Source organism: Diabrotica virgifera, chromosome 3, assembly GCF_917563875.1.
Source record: "Diabrotica virgifera virgifera chromosome 3, PGI_DIABVI_V3a".
NCBI lineage: Eukaryota > Metazoa > Arthropoda > Insecta > Coleoptera > Chrysomelidae > Diabrotica > Diabrotica virgifera.
In genome coordinates this window covers 140,830,426-140,843,844 of record NC_065445.1, presented here as the reverse complement: position 1 = coordinate 140,843,844, position 13,419 = coordinate 140,830,426, and the positions used below count along the sequence as shown (strand labels likewise).

Here is a 13,419-nt window from a genome sequence, read left to right as displayed (position 1 = left end):
CTGTCGCATGAAAACTTATTTGTTTATTTTCTAGAGTAATGTTTAATGTTTTGTTTTTTTAATTTACTTATTACCGTTATATAATTTATTTTTATACTACTAATAATCAGTATGATGTTCAAGCTGTTTAATGCTGAGCCCAAAAATTTCCTCAATAGTGAAAAAAGATTAAACACTTCAATAAAATAACTTTATCAAATAAATACGTCCACGTCCACGGTATAATAGCCATTTCCTAATTATTACCACTGGCAGTACGTATTAATGATACTACACATCGACGTACGTTTCACTTTATGTTTTGATTTAACTTGTTTGAAAATGAATCATGACGCATGGGTAAAGATAAAATGGAACAACTCTAATAGACTAACTGAAATCCTAGTTACTAGTAAATGTACTAAATTATTTATTTTGTTTTAAACGTGTTATGTTAGGACTTTAATAATGATTATTCTTTTTACCCGTTTCACGTTTTCAAAAAATGTGAAAACCTTGAATTATCCATGTCTGTCTGATGGTCTCTAAATGCAACTCCTCCGTCATTAGACTAGAGAGAATGACAAATTAGGTGTCAAATGAAAGCTAATAACCCAAGGATAAAATTTTACCTCCGACTTCCGGTTTTAAAGTTGCAAACGAAAGTACTGTTGTAGAGTCGCAGAAATAGTACAAGCGATATATTATTGTTAGCATATATTGTTATATTATTAAAATAGCAAGACAACAACAAATATATACTTCCGGTTTTATGCCTGTCGAATGAGAGCTTACGTATAACCCAAAGATAGTATTAGAGCTAAAAAATTTGACCGCAGACTCCTGGTTTTAGTGTTGCAATCAGAAGTACTATTTTAAAGTCACCAAACAAGTTCAAGCAATATATTAATCGACGCGCATTAGCAAACCAAAATATATAAATCTGGTTTCATGCTGGTCTGTCCATCCGTGTGTCTGTCGGCGAATATAAATTATATGTTAATAGAACTGATAGAATAACAAATGGAGCGTCGTCGAGTGAGACTTTATAACTCAAGCATGGTATTAAATATGAAAAACTTAACTTCGGACTTCCGGTTTTAGAGTCGCCGAAATAGTACATGCGATGTATTACTCGACGCGCCTTAGCAAGACGAGAATAAATATATACTCCCGATTAACCCGGCACCTGCCACGTGGCTTTGCAAGGCTTCAACTGCCACGTGGGGTGCTCACAACACCCCGTAAAAATTTTCTGTGATCTACTTGTTTATAAACAAAATAATGTGTTGAGTTACACAAGTATATATAAAAAAACATGTTTTATTAACTTATTAGCTATATTACTTATTAGCTATATTATAAAAGTTAAAAAATAAAATTAAAAATGTGTTATAAGCAAACTAGCGAGTACCAACCCATAATAAATGAAGTGAAGTAAAATATCTAAAAAATTAAGGTTTATTGAGTATAGAGACTATATTAATAATTTAAATCAGTTATTACAATAAAAAAATGTAAATCTGACCCGTTTATCAAAAACACAAAAAAAAATTTTAAACTTATACTGGCAGATAATGACACCCCGATTCGACTTTAGAGCTACAAGTTCAGAATGACACTAAATAACCACTTCAAACGCAAACAGATCTATGCTATATAATATTATAGAAAGCTACTATGACGCACAGCACGGTTAACAAACTTGAAATACCAAATATTTGATGAAAATGTGTTATGGGGTGCTGGTAGCACCCCACGTTGCAGGTGACGGGTTAAAAAGTGTAAGCGAAAGTGCCTCAATAAAGTTGCAGAAATATTACATTATGATATATCAATCACCGCGTATTGAGAAGTCAAGCTCGAATATTTAGTTCCAGTTTTGATGTCATTTCCGGTTAAAAAGTTATGACCGGAAGTTTGGCAAATATGACATACAATTAGTGAAATCGTATATCAATCGACGCAAAGTTACACGAAAAGTTCAAATATCGACTTCTTGTTCTACTTCCGCTCAGGCTGGGTAAAAATCTAGCATTTACGAAGTACAATCATTATTTCTTGTTCAAATGCTGAATTGTAAATTTAGATTGCTTGTTTAGAAGAATTATATTTTAACAAAACTGCCTCTAAAGACTAATATAAAAGCGTAAAGTCTTACCGGAATAATACAAGTCACTTAGTGAATAATATTTAAGTAGTTTTATCATAATGTAATATCTAACTTTGTTCTACATACATTTCAATTTAGCAACATACGTGCATGTTTATTTGCCAAAAATTTACGAAAACAATAGAATAATTATTATACAGTATCCCATTGTATACGGTCCTCTTCAGCTGACAGGATATTGTTCTGTATTTTGTTGTTTGTACCTTGTTACAATTTAATAATATTCGTTGGCTCAAAATATACGCCAGTCAATGAGAGCAAAAACAGGATATTACCTCCGAATTCTATCCTACTGCATGGATTTTAATGAAATTTTGGGAATAGCCTCTGCTTATCTCGTAATTCAAAGTCTACCCTATGCCTATATGCGCTTTTATCTTGTGGGTCTCGGGGTGGAAAAATTTTTGGTCAAAATAACCACGGAAGTGGCCAGAGAACCTAATTTTAAGCAAACATTGTTCCATCGTTTTCTTTTTAAAACAAAATACTTTTTGAATTATTATGAGTGGTTGAAAATTTGCCATTTTCGTTGAAAAATGTCACCTTTTCGGACGGTTTTTTTCGAATGCCTTAAGAACTATGCAGCTAACGAAAAAAAAACTATATAAAACATTTTTGTAACTTTGTAACTGAAAAATCAAAGAGATTAATTTCTTCATAAATCTTCGATTTATAATACAAAAAGGAATGTGGTAGGAGAAAAGAGATTTTTTTTGGTACATGCTCAAATCGGTGTGTTCAACTTTGTAATAACAGAAATGGTCAATTTTGAGGGTATCATGCTACAAATATCTTTATAGTGATTCAAAAGGGCATTAGAAACGAGCACTGTCAAATGTCGATGATATTCAAACTAAGCAAGATATTGTGCAAAAAAAAATGATCACTAATTTATTTTAAACTAAATGCAAAAAGTATATTTAACCCCGAACCCACCAGATTAAAATGCATCGTTTTACTTCTACAATACTTTATTAGGTATAGTATTATTTATATCAAAAATGAATAACCATTTTCAATTTCGTTGCAACGCGAAATTACAGGCGCATTATATTCTAGTTCAATCAGAGAGTGTAGCAAGTACTTACTTACTTACTTACGAGCCAACGCCCACCCTTGGCATGTTAGCCATTTGGCGGCGCGCTGACCAGTATAGACGATTTTTAGTTTCTCGTAGGCGATCTTCATCCTCCTCGGGTGGGTCTGTTATCAGGGCTGGGCACTCTGGGAGTGAGCAGCATCCATCTGGGGCTGATTACATAGTGGACAGTTGTCATTTTCACGGACGCCGATGCGATGTAGATGGGAGGCCAGGTAGTCATGCCCCGTAGTTGTTCTGAACGCAGCTACACTGATGGGTCTCGGCAAGATGGTGAGGGATTGGTGACTCTATTAGGTGGGCCCAAGATTTTCCAGCACCGGCTTGTATTTGCTGGTCTTTTATCTTCGCTTTGATTCTTCTTTTAATGGTGGACTTTGCTGATGTGTACGATTGGAAGCTAGGGGGCTGTGGAAGAGTAGTGCCTTCTTTTGGAAGTTCATCCGCCGCTTCATTCCCTTCAACACCGACATGACTAGGGATCCATTGTAAAGTAATCAGCCACCCTTTTTCCAGCAAGTTCGATAGTTGGACGCGGCAAGATATTGTTTGGGCACAGTCGGTATATCGATTTGTCGACAGGGCGAGGATTGCGGCTTGGCAGTCGATGAAGAAGGCAACTTTTTGGGGGTGTTGGAGATTCTCGAGACTTTTAGCGGCTTCGTGTATAACAGCAATTTCGCCATCATAGTTGGTGAGAGGGGCACCCACAGCTATGGAGCCTTTGGAGAACGTTGAGACATATTCTGCTCCTGTTCTTCCCGAGTCCGGCATCGAGGAGCCATCGCAGTAGATGTGGAGCCACTCATGCGCTGGGTAATTGGTGTGTATCGTCTCTAGAGCGGCTTTCCTTAGGACAATGTCTGACGATAAGTGCTTCGGGTCGTTATGGTTTTCAAGACGCAATTCTGTGTTTGGTAGACAGCGGGCGAGTGTAGTTTGCGCTGGGAAGGGGGCGGCTTTCGACAGGTCAATGTGGTATTTTTCCATGATTTGATTTGCTACTGTAAGCGGAGTGGTTTTTATTTTAAGACGTGAGGCTGCTTGTCTATATTCGTCCCATTTTTGTGGAAGTATTCGTCTTTGCCTTTCCCAGAAGGTTAACGCGTGTTGCTCTCTGCGGCATTGTATTGGTTCAATACCGGTCTGGGCTTCCATTGATGTAATCGGTGTTGATTTTGGAGCACCGGTGATGACGCGAAGGGCAGTGTTCTGGGCGACTTCAAGCTTGGAGGCGGTGTTTGTTCTCGCAGTTATTGTAGCTTCACTCCCATATTCTAGTATCGGCCGGACATAGGTTTTGTATGTTGCTACCAAGACATCTTGCGTGGCGCCCCATTTTGTTGCTGTGAGACGTTTGAGCAGTCGACATCTCTTTGTGGCTTTCTCTGCAATGTCGTCGATTTGAGGTTTCCACGTCATTTTCTTATATATGTACACCCCCAGGTATTTTGTTACATCCTCTCTTTCCAGGTCGACTCCTTTGTATGTCAGCTTGACAGCAGCCTGCTTTGTTGAAAGGGTAAGTACTTGATATACGGTTTTGGTTGTACTGACAGTTAGGCAGTTTTTATCCGCCCATTTTTCTAGATTTTTGAGAGCCTGGTTCATTACTCCCTCGAGCGCTTTCAGACTGCTACTTGATGCCCATATTAGGAGGTCATCGGCATACAGGAGGGGTTCAACACCAGGTGTCTTTCTAATCATTGCGAGCACATCGTTGAACAATTTGACAGCTGATGACAGCTCCTTGTGGCAGCCCTTGTCTTTGTAGTCTGAATTTGGAACAATGGTTGTGAAATTTGACTCTCTGATACCTTTCCCCGAGAAAAGATTTTATCCAATTGTACAGTTTACCGTCAATTCCAGACTTCGCTATCTTGTGTAACAGCAAACCTCTCCATACTGTACCGTATGCAGCTTTGAGGTCTACTAGCACTGCAACTGTTGACATCTTACGGTGGAAAGCATCCTTGACTTTTTGAGCAAACTCGACTACATGGTCCATGGTGTTCCTGTGTTTTCTGAAGCCAGCTTGTGCGTCGTCAATCAGTTCAAGATGGGTTATGGCTCGGTTCAGTCTGTCCAGAACCATTTTTTCGGCTACTGTGCATAAGGAGCTTGTGAGGGATATTGGCCGGTAGCTATCAGTGAGGCTCGGGTCTTTTTGTTTCTTTAGGGTGGGTATAACCTCGCTCTTTCTCCATTGACTTGGGACTCTTGAATTCCATGTTAGGTTAATCAAGTTCAGAATGGTGTTTTTGGCTGCGGCTCCCTGATATTTAAGCATTTCCGGGTACAACTCGTCAATCCCTGCTGCCTTTTTGGTTTTTGTATCAGAGAGAGCCGCTTCCAGCTCTGATATCGAGAAATCTTCTGTACAGATGTCCTTTATACTTTTGCTCATCCGCCGGGGAGGGGGATAGCGCATCAGTCTTGCTCTCTCCCTCTTATTTATCTTAATATTACTCAATTTTGTGTAGTGTTTACAGAGTTCGTTTGCTATATCGGCATGTGTAGTGAGTTCTCTAGCCATGCCTATGCCTCTCATTGGCATTTGCTATTGCTTGTTTCCATCATTGTTTAGCGTAGTAATGAATCTGTGAGCTTTGACGCCGTCTTTTCGGAAGTCGAGCTTAGCAAGGAAGGATTTGAAAGCTTCTCTTTTCTCTGACTTAATGGCTTGAGTTAGGATCGCTTGTCTCTTTCGACGCTCTACACAATCGTTCATTTGCCTGGATTTTTCAGCTTTGCCCCTGGCTTTATTTCAGGCAGCTTTCAATTTGGATAGCGTTGGGGACCAGTAAGTCTTATACCCCTTAATTTGACCTCGCGGTATGCACCCTTTTGCACATTTAAGTATGCCTCGGTTACTTTCTTTGCTGCTTCTTCTGGTTCTTGTAGTGTTAGTTGAGTAAGGACTTCATCTGTGCATTTCCTGTACTTTTTCCAATCCGTCTTTTTAAAATTCCAGCGCGGGGCGCGATTTTGGGCTTTTTTGTCCTTTGCCAGTTTGCATGTCACTAGCAGAGCGCGGTGACCACAGCCTGCTGCGTCGTCCAGGAGGGTTACACTGGTCTTCCCTGTAATGTGTGGGTGTGTTACGACAAGATCGGGCCTTGATTGACTTCCTCTAAACAATAAGAACGTAGGTGGGGTGTTCACTACATCAAGATAGTTGTTATCCAAAAAGTTCTCGAGGTGTTTCTCAACGTTGGTGGTTCTGGAGTAGCCCCATCTCGTGGATGGAATATTGAAATCTCCAATTATGATGGTACTTGGCTGGATTTGTTGCTCTACCGATTCCAATGCAGGTATGTTATCTGGCGGATTGTATAGTAAGAAAAGGGTGACATGTTTCGAGTTTTTCCAGACTTCGACCTGGAACATTTCCAGTTTATCTCTATCCTGCATTTCGTGGATTATGTTAGTCTTGCATACTAGAGGGGTTTTGATTCCGATGATAATTCCTGACGCTACTTGTCGACTCCTCTTCAGCACATGGGTTGAATAGCCAACTATAGAGTAGAGGTGAGGTGTGTCTGTAGCGGTTCCTGCCTCTACAATGACATATATATCAACGTTCTTTTCGAGAACGCTTCGTTTGAGTTCTAAAAACTTGCTGTTGCTTAGACCTCCAGCATTCCAGAACATGACTTTGAGGTCTGCGTCGCTGCCCTGAGAAGGGCCGTTTCGAGTAGGGATTCGTACACTCATGGATCAGCGCGCGTAACGACGAATCGCTGCTGCTCATTTAGCGTTACGCAGGGGACACGTGTGTTCGTACCTTACGATAGACCACGGACGCGAGCAACTCTGCCCCCCATGTATAGCAAGTACCTCTACCGGTTTCGAAACTTATTAGTTTCTCATCAGGAGGCACATGTGCTGCTCTCTCTGACCCAACCAGGACAAACCCCGGCGTGCAGTTACGGACTGTAGCGAACAAAATGGCAGGGATGCCCTAGCGGCAACTGCTAGCAAAAGACTAAGTTTTCAATCTAATAGCACATAAAATAATACTAAAAATATTACTCTACATACCACCAGATTGAAAACAATCTGGTGGGATAGAACCACATAATTCTATCACCAGATAGAAAACAATTTACCGCGCTGAGCAGATGGGACGTGAATTATAAATTGTAAAATTCCCTCATCATCTTTAGTCTCAGCATCCGTTATGGCTTGCAAATTTTAAAAGCGTCGGAGGTGTAACCAGAGAAGGTTCCCATTGTTTTCAATCTGGTGTGATGTAGAGTAATATTTGTAGTATTATTTTATATGCTACAAGATTTAAAACTTAGTCTTTATTATTTATATGTTTAAAAAGTTGGACGGGTTTAAATGCATGGTTTTTGAAAAAAAAATAAGATCAAATTATAGAGCGCATTTTAAATTAACTTAAAGGTCTTACCTTAAAATTACCTTTTTCTCCATGTAACTCGAAAGTGACAAAGAGATAATGTAATGAAAGAAAAAACAAAATTTTTGTCTGAAAAAACCCTACATATTTGTCCTTTGTACTACCTCTTTTTTGGTATCTCTTATCATTTTCGAGTTACAAGAAGAAAAAGGAAGATTTTTAAGAAAATTTAAACATGATCTCTATAATTTGATCTTATTTTTTTCAGAAACCATTCAGTTAAGCATTATGACCCTAAAATTCACCATTTCTATGTTATTTTAAGTTGAATACACCGATTTGAGCATTCACCACAAAAATCTCTTTTCACCTACCATATCTCTTTTTGTATTATAGTTAGAAGATTTATGAAGAAATTAATTTCTTTGATTTTGCATAAGCTACAAAAATTTTTATATAGTTTTTTTTTCGTTAGATGCATACTTTTTAGGGTATTCGCAAAAAACCGTGCGAAAAGGAGTATTTTTTCAATGAAAATGGCAAACTACGAATAACTCAAAAAGTATTGAGTTTTCAAAAAAAAATAATAATAAAAACAATTTTTGCTTAGAACTAGATTCTGTAGCCACTTTCGAGGTTCTTTTGACCAAAAAATTTTCCAACACTCGAGAAGGGCTGGGAAGCACCCCCAAGATAAAAAGCGCGGTAGGATATAGGGTAAACTTTTTTTCTTGAGCTATTCCCTACTCACACTGAAAATCTCAAGTAAATTCATGCAGTAGGATGGAATTCAGGAACAAATACCCTCACTGACTGCACTAATACGTTGTTTAATAGATTCTCGTCTGCCATAAAATGGGGAGAAATACGGATGGAGGCACGTGTAGATGTGCTAGTGATAAACGGCAACTTTGACAGTATAGCTAAAATTTAAAAAGCTTATACGGTGGTTTGGGTGTTTTGTGCTCATACTTTTGTTATAAATGATGCAAAATTTTCTCTTAACACCATTGTTTTACTTCAAAAACTTTATACCTATACCAACAAAGGCTATTGTTGTGCTTAAATTTGCCAAACATTTGTAAATATTTAAAACTTAACAAAAACATTGACTTCCTTATCTACAAAAAGTACTTCTGAACAAACATAAGCATTTTTCAAATACAATAAAATGTGGAAGAATTTATAGTATAATGATATGTTTATAACCACGATTCATTGTAATCAAAATACATTTTATAATTGTTGTTTGACATTTTGAATTTCACTCTGAAAATCGTTTTCAACAAAAGGATTATTTAAAAAAATAGTGAGTTGTTATTATATAATTTAAATATTAAATAATACGTACGGGATGGACCACTTAGCCTACCAGTTTTCCGTAGCAAGATGAATCACTATCAAACTTTTTGCATTCGATTTGAAAAAGTGTCTGGAAGTTTTGTGAACAAAATTCGTGGTGGTTAAATTCGGAAAACTTAGAAAATATCGACGTTAATAAGATGAATTTTGCTCTTCGGGGATTTTAGAGGTCAACGACATAACGATAATGATGATTGAGTTGCCCATGGGAGACCTTTACTTCAGCAGTTTTATGTTATTTTCATTCTAAATCAGTCGAAAGTCATTACATGGAGGTTTCTGAGTTTGCTGGACACGAATATAAAGCCGACGATAGTCCTCAAGCTACCTGGTACCAGAAGAGGCCTCGACCTCCTAAAGTTTTATGATATGTATTATTTTTTATATTTTTATTTGAAATCAGTCAAAAGTCATTACTAGGAGATTTTTGGGGTTGCTGAACATGAATATGACAACGCCAATTGTTTCTAGAATATCTGGTGTAGAAGATGGGCTTCTCCTCCTGAAGTTTTATGTTAGTTTGTTATTTAAGATTTAAATCAGTTTAATAGTTTGGTATCAAATAACAGTTAAAATATGATTTTCAACATTTTTTATTTGGTAAAAACAATATTAACAAATAATTGTATCATTTAAATTTATTTCTTTCTCATCTTCGGCGGTATCAAATAATTGATTTTTTTATTGTTCTCAATAAGTGTGCAATTTAACCCAGCACACGTTTTACTGGCTTCTTACTAGCCGCAGTCTTTCTTGCAATTGTATAAAATTAAACTCATAACATTCGGTGGACCATGAGGCTGTGTTATCTTCACTAGATGATAGGAATTCTATTTGAGCTCCCGTCTCCAGTCTGTTTCATTCAAAACGTATTTTCCGTACAATCCACTCAATCAGAATTTACAAAACAGTTATCAGACCAATCATGGCATATATGCGACAAAAATAAAACTTGACACATAGAGAACATACAATAATGCTAGAAACAGCAGAGATGGAAACCCTTGATTGTAAAATGCTGCCAGAAAACTAAGAGAATCATTCATATTCAGCTCAGTAGGGTACTGTTGATGGAAATGTGTGGCACCTGCCACGTGGGGTGCTACCAGCACCCCATAACACATTTTTATCAAATATTTGGTATATAGATGTGTTAGCGTTTGAAGTGGTTATTTAGTGTCATTCTGAACTTGTAGCTCTAAAGTCGAATTGGGGTGTCATCATCTGGCATTTTAAGTTTTAATATTTTTTTATATTATTGATAAACAGGTCAAATTTACATTTTTTATTGAAATAACTGATTTAAATTATTAATATAGACTCTATACTCACTAAATCTTAATTTTTTTAGATATTTTACTTGACTTCATTTATTATGGCTTGATACTTACTAATTTGCTTATAACACTTTTTCATTTTATTTTTTAACTTTTATAACATATTAGTGGCTAATAAGCTATTAAAACATGTTTTGTTATATTCTTGTGTTACTGAATACATTATTGTGTTTTTTAAACAAGCAGATCACAGAAAATATTTAAGGGGTGCTGTGAGCACCCCACGTGGCAGTTGACGCCTTGCAAAGCCACGTGGCAGGTGCCGGGTTAAATAAACAAGGGTCATTCCATAAAACAGATAGATTCCTTGTTGATAGAATTTCACACTTTGAAGAATAACACCACGCTGAGCTAAATATTAGTGAGACTCTTAGTTTGCTGGCAGCTCTTTAAAACTCTATGGGAAGTTAAGAAAACTTTGCAAAGAAAAAAAAACAAAATGAGGGATAAAAAATGTGACGAAATAAACATTTATATGAGTTGAATTCGAATAATAGAAGTATGAAAATTTTTACTAAACCTCAGACAAGATCACGAAGGGAGAGGGAGATTAAACCATATATGTATGCTAAAGTCAGAAGAATATTACAAATATCTATTGACTGAAGCAAGATCACATTGCAAAATAGATTACAAAGACCTCAGAACAGATCCAATGTATAATAGAACAAGAAAATATTCCAGAAGTTTGGAGCTTGGCGTGTATAAGCTTTATCAAACAAGAAATATTGTAAACATTACAGAGATATAAGCGGTATTAGGTTATTGGTTGCTGAATTTTTAGATATAGAGGGTGCATTTGACAATACCTCAATCGAGTCTATACAAAGCGCACTAGTGAGGAAGAAAATCAACAACACAACATGCAAGTGGATTATTCAGATGCTTCAGAACAGAATAATATCCACAGATACGCATGAAGATACCATAAATCTGAGGGCAACTAAGGGATGCCCGCAAGGCGGTGTATTGTCACCGTGATTATGGAACATAGTTGTCGATTATCTGATTCATGGGCTAAGCGCCCAAGGAATCTGGATCCAGGGTTTCGCAGATGATATCGTAATAGTAACTAGTAACTAGGGGAAAATTTCCCAGCACTGTTGCGTATTAGATGCGATATGCCCTTCACTACATAAAGAACTGGTGTCTGAAAGAGAACCTCTCCGTGAACCCTTCTAAAACTAAACTGGCAGCCTTTAAAAATAAGAGGAAGCTTACTGGACTGAGTGAGCTGAAATTATTTGGAGAGGTACTGGAAAGAACCAATGAGGTTAAGTATCTAGGGGTAACCCTGGATTCTAAACTCAATGGAATACTCATATTACCAATATAACCAATAGGGCTAAGCGACTCTTCTGGAACTGCAGACGAGTTGTAGGTAAAACCTGGGGATTGAAACCAAAGGTGATATGTTGGTTGTACACATCAGTGATACGACCGACAGTCACTTATGGGTCAGTACTCTGGTGGAGAAAGACGGCTTTGCAATCTTGTGTGACCACTCTCACCACCCTACAAAGACAAGCGCTTCTAAATATAACAGGAGCCGCCTTGAATAGTACAGGAACGGCTTCATTAGAGGCTATCACGGAACGGCTTTATTAAAGGCTCTCACAGGTCTCCCTCCGCTGGAGTTATATATTTCGGCGGTAGCCTTTATGACCATCCTGAGACTCGAAGCAAACAATACTTGGAGGCCAAATTATGTATTGAATAGCCACACAAACATTACTGGGACTATACTTGAGGAATCCATCTTTGTGATGAACTTAGATATGATGACACCAGAACTAATCTTCACTGAGAAGATTAACACAATTATACCATATAGAGAACATAAAGTCCTAAATATTAATGGGGACTTAATATGGTTCACTGATGGATCTAAAACTGCCCATGGTACTGGATCAGGAGTCTTTGGGCAAAGATGTAACTATAATAAATCTTACAGCCTAGGTCAACATACAACGGTGTTCCAGGCTGAAGTTTTTGCTTTGGTGACCTGCATTGATGAAATCATTGATGAAGAACCTAAAGCTAAGAGAATCAACATTTACGCAGATAGCCAATCGGCTATTCTGGCTGTAAAGAACCCTCTTACCAAACTGGTGAGAAACTGCAAAGATCTCCTCAATAACTTGGCAAAAGACAATAAAGTGTCTTTAATATGGGTGCCGGGTCATGAATGGGTGCAAGGAAACGAACGAGCAAATATGTTAGCGAAACAAGGCTCGAGAGAAACTTTTTAAGGCCCAAAACCTTTCTGTGGCATCACTAGAGATGCTATGAAAAATGAGGTTCAGAAATGGCTGATAAAAAATTATCAAAATAAATGGAAAACCACTCAAGGGCAAATCCAAACTAAAAAAATAATCAAGAATATTGATAAAAATCCCTCGAACAGTTTAATGAACCTCAATAAACGAGAGATCAAAACGACCACTGAAATGGTGACTGGACATTGCCGTTTAAGAAATCACCTAGACGAACTAGGTAAGGTGAATGAACCATGGTGCAGAAAGTGCGAAATGGAAGAAGAAACTGCCATACACATACTATGCCATTGCAGTGTGCTAGGTGATGTAAGGCAGGACTTCACTGGTCAAATGAGCTTTGAACCAGAAGAGATCCTAAAACTACCAATAAGAAAACTGTTGGCCTTCGTTGAGGCCACAGGACTTATTAAAGTTTAAGGACAAGAACAGGGTTTGGTACAAAAGTCTTATGACCAAGTGCCAGAGACTAACGAGTCTCGCCTGAGTAAAAAAGAAGAAGAAGAAGAAGAAGAAGAAGAAGAAATAGACGATCAGAAGAGAGTGTATGCTGGTAGATAATGTGTTGATCGTATAATTTGTACTTCAACAAAAAATTATAGAATAAGGAACAGCTCGAAATTTTCAGACTCAGTGTTCGTTGAATTTGAGAGGGCCTATGATAAAAGACCCTTAATAAAGATTGTTTGAAATATTAACAAAGACAAGCCTCAGGTATGCGTACATCAACTCTATAGCGAATATGTACATAAATGCAAAAAGTGTCATTAAAAGGAAGAATAAAATTTCAGACGCGTTTTATCGTCTAGGTACAAATTTAAATCATA

General features: G+C 37.5%; 1 protein-coding gene across 1 annotated transcript; it reads right to left on the bottom strand.

Annotated features, from left to right (window-relative positions):
- Window positions 1–6,029: 6,029 nt before the first annotated feature.
- LOC126882577 (uncharacterized) lies at window positions 6,030–6,968 on the bottom strand. The gene has a single exon (XM_050647550.1). It carries the CDS (start codon window positions 6,966–6,968, stop codon window positions 6,030–6,032), a length of 939 nt encoding a protein of 312 aa, XP_050503507.1.
- Window positions 6,969–13,419: the final 6,451 nt, after the last annotated feature.